This window comes from Myxine glutinosa, chromosome 8, assembly GCF_964187855.1.
Source record: "Myxine glutinosa chromosome 8, kmMyxGlut1.1, whole genome shotgun sequence".
Taxonomy (NCBI): Eukaryota; Metazoa; Chordata; class Myxini; order Myxiniformes; family Myxinidae; genus Myxine; species Myxine glutinosa.
The window spans coordinates 45,008,669-45,021,043 of NC_136268.1; the positions used below are offsets into that span (position 1 = coordinate 45,008,669).

At 43.8% G+C, this 12,375-nt stretch overlaps 1 protein-coding gene across 5 annotated transcripts in view; it reads right to left on the bottom strand.

Moving 5' to 3' along the window:
* The window catches only part of PNPLA4 (patatin like domain 4, phospholipase and triacylglycerol lipase), a 101,348-nt gene that overhangs the window by 14,817 nt on the left and 74,156 nt on the right, over positions 1–12,375 (bottom strand). For all 5 annotated transcript variants that reach the window (XM_078783213.1, XM_078783215.1, XM_068124378.2 and 2 more), the window contains one exon: positions 6,447–6,582. In XM_078783213.1, coding sequence (XP_078639339.1) covers positions 6,447–6,582 — 136 coding nt within the window. The remainder of the gene's footprint in view (positions 1–6,446; positions 6,583–12,375) is intronic.

Here is a 12,375-nt window from a genome sequence, read left to right on the forward strand (position 1 = left end):
ATATGGAGAAAACAAATTAATAATTTTGTCAAAAAGTCAAAGGTCAGCATCACATAATATCATCAATTTTCATGCAATTTCCCTGGTATTTTAAGAATTTGCATATTGGGTTACTGAATTGATTCACCAAGCAAAACAAAAGCTAGAAGCCGATTGTTTATTTTTTGTTTTCAGATCAAAAGGTCAAAGGTCAAGGTTGCACATAATCATCAATTTTCATTTGATTGACCCGAAATGTCTAGAATTTGCATATTGGGTTACTGAATTCATTCACGATTCAAAAGCTAGAAGCCAAATGTTTTTTTTAGATCAAAAGGTCAAAGGTCAAGTTTGCATAAAATCGTCAATATTCATCCGATTGACCTGAAATTTTAAGAATTTGCATATTGGGTCAATTAATTGGTTCACCAATCAAAAGTTAGAACCCGATTGTTTGTTTTTTAGAACAAAAGGTCAAGGTTGCATAAAATGATCAATTTTCATCCGATTAATTTGTAATTTGAGCAGGGTTTGCATATTGGTTCACTGAAGCATATTGCGTTTGGGGTCAAAAGGTCAAGATCGACTAAAATCGTCAAAGTTTTGTATTTTTTTTGCTGTTTTTCATCATGTTTTGCATACGGAACAAGAAGTCTGAAAACAAAGCAGACGCGGACCGGCTTGGAATTTTCAGATGCTTTCCAGTTAATTATTGTATTGTAGAAAAATCCTCTAAGTTCCGACTAAAACAAGGAAGTATTGCAGAGGAAGGGTGGAGAAAAAAAGGTAAGGGGGTGGAGGGAGGAGACCGCACAATCTCCATTACTTCCGTACACTCTATTTTCTCAATGACTTCCTCATTCTCTATTTTGCATGTGTTAATACAACTTTAAGTAACTTGAATGAGGATGTGGTTGTGAAATTAAGGACAAATAAACAAATGATGTAGATAGGCAACTATTTAAGCGTTTGCTATTTTACCTCTACTTGATTACCCTCTATTCCTCTATTTAGTTGCTGCCACTGAAGTTTGTTTGTGTGAAGACAGATGAAAGACAACAACAGACAAACCCGCTAGTCTTATCGTCACACTACGTGAATGCTCCTTTTTTAAATTCCAAACTAGGAGACGCTGTTCTGGTGTTTCCGGTGCTGCATTCAGGAGTACAGAAGCTGTAAGTTTTCCACATTGTTAGAAACAAACAATTCCACCTTCCGCACTTAAGCTTGGTGTTGGCTTAGCGGTTAGGGTGCTGGCTTGGGATCCTAGGATCCTGGGTTCGAATCCTGTTCAGATCGCTGAATTAACACCAGGGGGGCTGACTCAGCCTGTCATCCTTCTGAGGTCGGCAAATTGAGTACCAGTTCACCGGTAGTTCCCCGTGTGTTGCAAGAGGTGACCAACAAGGCTGGCGGCAGGAAGGGCACCTGAAAAAGGCCAACTCCTGCTCTGTGGGGAAACATGGCCTCTAAAGGTGGTTCTTCTTCTTCCACCTTTCACACTTAACTTAACCCTCTGGAGTTTACTATTAAACCATTACACACACAGCGAATCCAGGAGGCGGTAATTGCGCGGTAAATTTGAATGCGGCTGGAGCCGATAAATTCGGCTTGTAGACGTTTCGGCGCATGCGTGAAGCCGACAGAATCGGCTTGTAGACTCCAGAGGGTTAAGGTACAGGTATACATTTTGATTGTGATGTACCATACTCTGTTACCAGAGTATCAGTGCTGCCAAAGCAATTTATTGGCAAGGGTTATACGGGGTGATATCTGAGGGATGGCACACATATTGATGACTATCCCTGCCTGTGAAACATCGAGATGACGGTTTATAGCTGCGTCAGGATTCAAACCCAAGGTCGACAGCTAAGAGGCGAGTGCGCGTGCCTCTAGGTCATCCTGCCATCACATTGCTGTATATACTACCCCAATAACTCAAACAATTCAATCACATACTTGACCATGTCGTTTTTCATCGTGATTTAATGTCGTCCTTGAATCATTGTGACGTTTTATGAAAACTATGTGAAGAACGAGTACGTTCGGACACCAGAATTGACCTTTGCATTCTGGCTTTTGTTGTGGGTGTAGCCCTGGATGTCACAAGGCTTTTCAAGTTATCCCCGTTGACTACATTACCGTATTTGACTGTAATGTTTGACAATATCAGGTGGCTAAGCCTCCAAATAGAGCTTCGTTTTGGCCCTAGGGAGAGGAAGAGCTTTGGGTGGGTGTGGGCAGGTGTGGAGAAACAAAGAGAATTGACCTCAGGAATGAATATTTGATCAAAAATGAAGTATGGATTTTACCTGCTAGCTGCATCATTGATTTCCTTGGCTATACAATGAATACTGTGGCATGAGTCCCTCCTCGATCCTTCCCACCACCCTGCATATATCGATATTAAATGTGGTTCAATATGAAGAACATGGTGACAGGACCTGTTCACTTGGACAGCTTTCCTCAGACAGGAACTAATCAGTGTCACCAATGTTGTTGTGGAGTCATCCATCAAATTGTATATGACGTTGGTGTGTGTCATTGGTTGTTATCTCCATTCGCTGGTTTCACGAGGTGGAGCGGAGTCGTCCAAGGACTCAAAGTATCCACCTCTGCTTCGGTAAGGGATCACGGTTCATCAACCAAGCTGTTGAATTTTTGATGTTCTCAGCGAGAGAGAGAGAGAGAGAGAGAGAGAGAGAGAGTGTGTGTGTGTGTGTGTGTGTGTGTGTGTGTGTGTGTGTGTGTGTGTGTGTGTGTGTGTGTGTGTGTGTGTGTCACTTACAATATTCATAACTTATAAACATATGAGCCATCACCTGTCGAGGGGAGTAGGTGGGAGGAGGGAGCGGAAGAGGATAAGGTGGTAGTCCAGAGGGAGGGGTGGAGTGGAATGAGAGAGGGGAAGAGAGTGGAGTGGGAGTCCAGAGGCAGAGAACGGGGTGGGGGGAGGTGGGAGGAGGGAGGGGAAGGAGTGGGATGGGAGCCTGGATTGAGGAGGCAGGCAATGTCGGGTATATTGTTGTATATAGTAAAGCAGTAGTATATTGTTGCGGTTGTGGAAAGACCCTGGGGTGTCGCACTCAACACATAAGGGATCCTTAGTTTAGATATTTCAATAGTAATTGTGTTTAGTTAGGGTATCTTTCCCCTCATAACAGACAGGGAAAACGTGTTGTGTGTGTATAGCAGGTTTGATCCCCCTTGTGATTCTCCACTTTCCCAAAATCCTTCTCTTCATCAATCCATTATAATCCCTCTCAAACCTCTCCTTCCCCATATCTTCATAAATCCCTCTCCCAATCCCTCTCAAACCTCTCCTTCCCCATATCTTCATAAATCCCTCTCCCAATCCCTCTCAAACCTCTCCTTCCCCACATCTTCATCAATCCATTCTAATCCCTCTCAAACCTCTCCTTCCCCATATCTTCATAAATCCCTCTCCCAATCCCTCTCAAACCTCTCCTTCCCCACATCTTCATCAATCCATTCTAATCCCTCTCAAACCTCTCCTTCCCCACATCTTCATAAATCCCTCTCCCAATCCCTCTCAAACCTCTCCTTCCCCACATCTTCATCAATCCATTCTAATCCCTCTCAAACCTCTCCTTCCCCGTATCTTCATAAATCCCTCTCTCAATCCCTCTCAAACCTCTCCTTCCCCACATCTTCATAAATCCCTCTCCCAATCCCTCTCAAACCTCTCCTTCCCCACATCTTCCTAAAACCTGTCTCATCATCAATCCATTTGAACCCCTTTTCGCATCCCTCTTAACTCCCCACCCTGACACATTCCCACAGCGCAACCATGCACACGTGACAACATCCATGCATTACATTACAAAACACACATTAAAAGCCATTTCTTCACCAGCTCTGCACTACCAGTAGGGAACGCATGAAAGGAACAAGAACGAGCAATCAGAGATTGCAGACCCTCGCCAGGACATGTTTGTGTGGTGTATGTTGTGGGGTGTTTTTGTACAGTCTTTCGTTATTTTGTACAACCACACTTTCATCAGACACGCGTGACACATGATGTCCTCTTTATAAAACTGGATTCAGTATTCTATAGAAAAACGAAAAATATGGTGGACCGCGAAGCCGTGAGACTATATGTCTCTTAATTACGTACTGTTTGAAAGTCAGTTGCACCCTGACTACATGTACGTCTATTAATAAGGTACTGTTGGAATGTACTTTTTAAACCTTTCAACCCTTTCGACTTCAGAGACCCCTTAGAACTTTGAAGACACTTTAAGACCCAAAAGACACTGAAGACCTTCAATACCCTAAGACCCTCAAGACCTCCAAAACCCTAAAGATCCTTAAGACCCCCAAGACCCTTAAGACCCTTAAAAACCCCCAAAGACTCCCAATACCCTTTAGACCTCTCAAGAACCCATAATATCCCTCATTGGAATCTCCCGCGATGAAGCTATCTCTGAGGGCCTTTCACTCACTCACCGCAGGCAGGTAGGTGGTCTTTCTGTCTTCTACCGACTCCTCTCCGGCCTTGCTCCCCCAGCTCTCTCTGTGCTCTGTCCCCCAAATATTCCTACAGGTCGCACAAGATCTGCCAGCAACCCTCTGATGGTTAAACTGCCGAAATCTCGGCTCTCTGCTCACCTTCACTCTTTCATTCCTCTTTTCTCCCGCCTCTGGAACAAACTCCCACACTCACTTCAATCCCACTCCTCCCTCCAGGTCTTCAAAACAGCTGTTCACCACCATCTCTTATCTTCCCCCATCCAAAACCTTGATCTTTTCTACCCCCACTAATTCACCCCAGATCCACCTTGTTTGAAATTCAAACTTCTTTCCTGGAAGTCTTGGCAGTGTCCATATGTTTTATACCTCTCCCCCCCCCCCCCCCCTTCTCATGCCTCCCCCCCAAAGCCCTCTCCCTCCCACAGTTCTCTCGATGTCTCCATGTCTCTCGGTCCCTGCTCTCAAATGTTGTGTTTGTGTCCTTCCCCCTCTCTCCCCATCTTGTCTACCGCTCCCGATGTTATTTGTTTTGTGTGTCTGTTTGTCTTTCTGTGTGATTAATGTTCGCTCTTTCACGAGCCTCGATCTTGTATACAAAAAAAAACCAAAAAAAAAAACCGCATTTTACCTTTTAAAGCCCTTTGGACACTTTAGACACATTTAGACCCCTTCACTCTTAAGATCTTTATACCCTTTAGACCACTAGAACCTTTGGACCGGCCCCACAGACACAAGACATTTACACCCCTTAAGTCCCTTCACCACCATCCCAGATCATCCCCCATCCAAAACCATGATCTTTTCTCTGCCCGTTATTCCGTTGCCATCCCTTCCCTTCCCCAAATCCACCTCCTTCCAAATTTCCAGCTTTTCGTACCTGCGAGTTTGCTTCTGTATCCATTTTGTTCACTGCATGCATCCCCTCCTACCCCCCCCCCCCCCCATTTCTCCCCACATATATTATTTGTCCAAGTCTCCCTCTATTTTTTTTGTCGAAGTCTCCCTCTATACGGGCTACGCCGTAAAAAATGCAAGGGGCTGTCCAACGTAAAACTGCTAGCTTAACATATTAAATGGACAAAATAAGTGTGTGCAGCCATCATGTGTATAGCAACTCATCAAAACAAAGCACACATTTGAAAATGTATGGAAATTAAGAAGTCATTTGATGTGGCTTTTCAGGATACACATCACGTGACTAATACTAATTTGCATACAATTTAACTTGACAGACGATATCAAAGAAACATAGGGGCAATACCCCTGGTGCTCACCTGGCAGATTAAAAAGTATACTGCACTGACTAAAGGTATTTTAAACCAATTTCAATGGTTGCTAGAAGACAGCGCAGCATGTAGCATCATACTAACATCATAAGACTTTTAACAAACAAACAAAAAAATACATATTTTGGCCCTCAAAGGTCAACTCACGAATATATATATTATATATATATATATTCGTGAGTTGACCTTTGAAGGCCAAAATATGTATTTTTTTTTTTTTTTTTTGGCCAACTCACGGGTTGACTCACGTCAGGTCAACGACGTGGTGGTCTCAAAGGTCAACTCACGGTGAAACCTATAAAACCATCAATCTGAAAAATCGTTAATTTACATCCGATTGACTTGAAAATGAAACAGCAATTGCATAGTGCGTCACCCAATTGGGAAAGCAATTATTTTAAGGTCAAAAGGTCAACTCAAGATCAAAGTTCAAAAATCATAAATTTTAATCTGAAAAATAATTAATTATTTCATGCAGTTGAACCGAGCGTCTTTTTGGGGGGGGGGGGGGGGGCAGGCGCTCAGCACGACATCTTTCTTGTTAGAATATCCTTCAGTTTGCTGCCGGAATTGGAGCTCGTTGGTAACTAATTACAAAGATGCTGCGACAATACAACACTGTACTATTTTTCACTGATCCCTGCCCCTAGTGGAATATTGTGCTGAGATATAACAGGGACTTCTCACCGTGATGAGCTCATCTCGCGAGGAGAACCTGGAGACAAGCTCATTGCGGCCACTCCACGCATTTGTGATGGACACGAACAGGCGTCCATCAGCTGTTTCATGTGCATTGCTAAGAAGTAATTGTTCGATGCCCTCCCTGAAACGCAAGAACGAAAACACACCATCAGATATGAAGCACAAAAACACATCATCAAATTGCAGTTGGCTCTGCACCACCATCTTGAGACATCCTCCATCTCCACCTTCAAAGCTGGTGTTGGCTTAACGGTTAAGGTGGGCTAATTCCTCACCTTGAGATCTTAAGGTCCTGAGTTTGAGCCCCTGTCAGGCCGTGAATTAACATCAGGTGGGTTGATTCAGTCTCTCCATCCTTCTGCGGTAATCAAATTGAGTACAGGATGACTGGTAAGGGGGGCAGAGCATCAGTGGCACAGTCGTGGCCCCAGAAAATGATGCAACCAAGCAGCCCCAGGATGCATACGAACCACCACCACCCAACCATATCTTTGCTACTCTAATGAATCCTTCTCTTAAGACATCTATTTGCAAGACATCTCTTTCATCTATTTGCAAGTTTCTATATTTATTTCCCTCTTCTCTATCCTCCTCCATCTCCCCCTTGCGGTGTCTACATGTTATCCCATTGTAAGTGTGTTACCTTCTACCTCTGTCACCTCACCCTTTGACGAGTCTATGCTTTGTATCGACAAACGGCAATTAGTTATGTCTTATGGGCAAACTTCTCTGACAGACGAACTACATATAATTGTGAACTAAGTTTTCCAGCAACGTTTCAAGAATCTACAGGAATTCTGGCGTTACCCGAGGAGCTTGTTTCCTAATTTCTGAATCAAACACCTCTTGCTTGTATAACAACCTCGCCTCAGCTTGATGCCATGGAGACCAAGATCCTCAAGATTATTGGAATCTCCCACGATGAAGCTGAGTCTAAGGGTCCATCACTATGCCATCGTAGACAGGTCGGTGGTCCTTTGTCTTCTACCGCCTCCTTTATGGTCTTGCACCCTCTGCTCTTTCCGTGCTTTTGCCCCCCAAAACTAAACACGTGTCCTCCCTCCCTCAAACACTGAACACGTGTGTCCTCCCATACCCCATCATTCCTCCCCACACCCATTGTTTGTCCAAGTCTGACTCTATCTTGGCCTACAACTCTACTGTTGGTGTTTCCCCATTCTCTCAACTGTTCCTTTTATCCTGTTGTGTCCTAATCTGTTCAATGTACCAAGACTCGCTCTTCCATGAGCCTCGACTATGCATACAAAAAAACACTCCTCAGGTAAGGAGAATGTTTTTATTTGATGTAACGAGCAGCATTGCAAATTTATTGCCACACTCTCTACATCCTAAAGACACCACAGGAAATCGTTGTAAGTACAACTGGAGCAGGACCAACATTCAATGACTCCATCAAATTTCGCTGTTGATGCAGAGCCCCCTGTAGGTTAGGGCACGATTTTTAAAAGCGTTTTAGGCCTGATTTCAACCCGTTAATGAGCGTAGATTTTGATGCGGTCAATACACCTTCGTTAGGCATGAGATATGAAGCTTGTGGCCAAATTTCATCAAATTGTGTGTTTGGTTCAAGCAATAATGACTGAAGTGTTTACGGACTCACTCACTGACCTATCTACAGACACTGCTCAATTGCATAAGTTTACCGGAGTAAAGTCCAGGTGAGCAAAAAATGAACCCCCGCATCGGCTTCCAGGAAAGAATAACAGACTTTAGGAACCATTGTGATATTTCGCTAAGAAATATACAGCAGCTGGGCCTTTTGAAAATTGTATTATGAGTTTATCTGAGGATTATTTACTTATGGCTCTCATGGCATCAACATGATATGTCACACAGTGCATGGACTATGTAACCAAAAAGAAATAGGTCTCCGAGCAATGCACAGCGACCTATTTGCGAGGATGATGTCACAGGAAGAGTTTGTTTGCTGTTCGTCTGCCTGAAAGGAGAACTGTTGAAAGAATGGGTGGTACACTGCAATGGAGATTAGTGATCTGCATTGAACAACCCACGCTTAAACATCAGCGTTGCTATCGGTTAGTTGGGAAATGAAAATGCTACCACTTTTTTTGTATATGGAGTCAAGGCTCGTGGAATTGCGATACGCAACAGGACAAAAGAAACAGTACAGAGTTTTAGGCCTCAAATTGAGTACCGGATGACTCAATTTGAGTGGGACACTAAGAGTTGAGTTGAAGGACAAAATAGAGGGAGACTTGGACAAACCAATGGGTGTGAGGAGGAACGAGGGGTATACGCCATGAGACAATGGGGTTGGACGGTATCAGTCAGAAGAAGCGAGGCTAATTGTGACTTTTATCAAGGCTCGTGTACCTAGAGATGGACCATGTGTGATAGTAGTGTGTAGCTCTTAGCCTTCTCTGTTTTATCACTCAATATACTAAGGTTGCCTAAGGTCACTAAGGTTGCCAGTTGCCCGATGTTTCACCAAAAATGTATCCGGCCATTGTCAGTTTATGGTGCATAAAGAATGTTAATAATTATTCTGACCAAAGTTTTGTAACTTGTTGGCAATGATATTAAATTCCTCATATTAAAAAAACCAAAAAAAAAACCACCTTTAGAGGCCATTTTTCCCCGCAAAGCGGGGGTTGGCCTTTTTCGGGGACCGTGGTTGTTGTTGTTTTTTTTGGTCCCCCTTTTGAAGCAATGTTTTACGGCCGGATGCTCCTTCCTGCCGCCAACCCTTTTTGTCGACTTTTTACGACAAGCAGGGAATTACCAGTGAACTGGTACTCAATTTGCCGACCTCGGAAGGATGACAGGCTAAGTCAACCCCCCTGGCGTTAATTCAGCAATCGACCGGGATTAGAACCCAGGATCCTTGGATCCTAAGCTGGCACCCTAGCCGCTAGCCCAACACCAGGGATGGGTGGGGTTGGACGGTCTTACGATGTCTGCAGCCTCTCTTACGATGTCTGCAGCCTCCTCATATATAACCACCTTTAGAGGCCATTTTTCCCCGCAAAGCGGGGGTTGGCCTTTTTCGGGAACCGTGGTTGTTGTTGTTTTTTGGTTCACTTTTTGAAGCAATGTTTTATGGCCGGATGCTCCTCATATAATGGTATAAAAATTATGCACCAGTGATAAATACAATGGCCACAATGAACATTCAAATGTGATAAAAGTAAATGCTGAAAGCCGCTCAAAATGAAGTTTTTCAATCATATAGTTTTACATTTAATTATTTACAGACATCATGCACAAAATAGCATCATTCATCAATAAATTGTCCCAGAAGCCTTTTCCCAATATTTTGATGCCATGTGCAATCTGATCTGACATACGTTGACATGTATGTGCCCCATTTTATAGTTAAGTGCTCTTTCTCTCGGGTTCGAACCGAGATTGGACTCCTTCAAAGACATGTACACAGATTTTGAGTTGTCCCATCAAGGCTGATGTACAAACGATGAGTGCCCCTAATGAATATTCACATTTTTCATTACCTCTGCCACCAAAGGCAGTGTTCCCAAGGCAGTGTTCTGGGCCCTGTGCTTTTTCTGGTCTTCATCAATGATCTCTCTGACTCTCTTGAAAATCCTCTATATCTCTTTGCTGATGACTCTACTCTCTGTCGCTTCATTCTTCATCCCTCAGATCGGCAGTCTGCAGCCTCCTCACTCTCTGCAGAGCTGGACAAAATCACAGACTGGTCAAACAAGTGGAACATGTCTTTCAATCCTGACAAATCTCACACTCTTACGATGTCTGTCCGAAAAGACCGACTGGACAACCCTCCCATCCACTTTCTGAATAATCCTCTCCAAGAAGTTCTGTCACTCAAGCTTTTGGGTCTCACTGTCTGCCATGATCTTTCCTGGGAAAACCACATTTCAAATCTGGCCTCCAAAGCTAGTCACCGACTGGGCATCCTCCATCGTGCGAAGTCCTTCCTTGGCACACCTAAGCTCCTCACCACATACAAGGCTTTCATTCGCAGCTCAATGGAATACTGCTCTCCCCTCTGGGCTGGTGCTCCTGCCTCACACCCAGCTCGTCTTCACGCTGTTGAAACCAAAGCATTCAGAATCATTGGAATCTCCTGCGATGAAGCTAACTCCAAGGGCCTCTCACTCACTCACCGCAGGCAGGTTGGTGGCCTTTCTGTCTTATACAGACTCCTCTCTGGCCTTGCCCCCCCAGCTCTCTCTGGGCTCTGTCCCGCAAATATTCCTACAGGTCGCACAAGATCTGCCTGCAACCCTCTTATGGTTAAACTGCCAAAATCAAGACTCTCTGCTCACCTTCACTCCTTCATTCCTCTTTTCTCCCGCCTCTGGAACAAACTCCCTCACTCTCTTCAATCCCACTCCACCCTCCAGGTCTTTTAAACAGCTGTTCACCACCATCTCTTATCTTCCCCCATCCAAAACCTTGATCTTTTCTACCCCTGGTAATTTCACCCCAATTCCACTTTTTTGAAATACCAACTTCTGTCCTGGAAGTCCTTGGTGTCCTTGTGTTTTATACTTCTCCCATCCCCCCCCCCCCCCCTTCCCACGCCTCCTCCCCCCAAGCCCTCTCCCTCCCATACATCTGTCTGCTCTCAAATGTTGTGTTTGTGTGCTTCCCCTTCTCTCCCCATCTTGTCTTCCGCTCCCTCTTTTTATATATTTTGTTTGTCTGGTTGATTTGTTTGTGAAGTAAATGTTAGCTCTTTCACGATCCTCGATTCAGTATACAAAAAAAAAAAGAAAAAAAAAAAAAGGTGGATGGATGTTATCTTTCCACCTCTGTCTGTCTGCCTGTCTGTCTGTTTGTTTGTTTGTCTATAAACAAGATATCTCAAAAAGTTTTGGACGTATTCGGACGAAATTTTGCAGAGATGGCGGGTATGTGACAAGGACGAAATGATTCGATTTTGGTGAGGATCCGGATTCGGATCGGGATACTAGAATTTTTTAAGTGATTCTTCACCATTGTGAGATTGGGCCAAAAACTATACACAGCAGGATATCTCAAAAAGTTGTGGATGATTTTGATTAAATGTGATTCTGTATTGTGATTTTCTGATATACTCTGGGATGCAAAACGTAAACTGTTCACCTGGCGGAGGTATGCTCTCTACTGAGTGCCGTTCTAGTTTTATTGTGTGGTATCTGAGCTCATGTAAGACGTTTTATGTTAATTCAATGATAGTTAAATAATGTTTTGCAAAAGTGAACATTTTCACAGGCTCACCAGTGGTAAAAGTTATGGAATAAACTGATATCAAAGGCATTGCTGAAAAACATTGTTCATGCATGTTTTCAAAGGGTGCTGGGACCTAATATTTCAAGAACTTCATCTCTTTTCTTTTCTCTCATGGATACAATAATTAAATAATCCTAAAGTTGCTCAAGACAAATCTATTCACTAATCAATAGGAAAGGCCAAGCTAAATGCAGATGATTTCACATGTCCAAACCTGGAAAAGCAGTTCAACAATATGGACAGCACAATATGTTAATTTAACGCAAGCATTATGGGCCATGTAGCTTCTTCCTGCGTGACAGCTCCTTGTATATCCTTGTAACAATAAGCTGTTACCATCACAGGGCGCCTCATGAGGTTCACGGCGAGGAAAGAATTAATAACGTGCCAGTTCATGGCTCCTTAGAGGAAAGGGAAAGCCTACTCTCCTCTACGTCTCGATCATTTTCAATCTCTCTCCCATCCTCTAGCCTTGTACTGGGTGATATTCCCGAAGATATAACAAGGACGATTCCATTCGATTTTAGTGAAGATCTGAATATGGATTCGGATATAAGCCTGGTGTTGGCTTAGCGGTTAGGGTGCCGGCTTGGGATCCTAGGATCCTGGGGTTCGAATCCCGGTCGATCGCTGAATTAACGCCAGGGGGGTTGACTCAGCCTGTCATCCCTCCGAG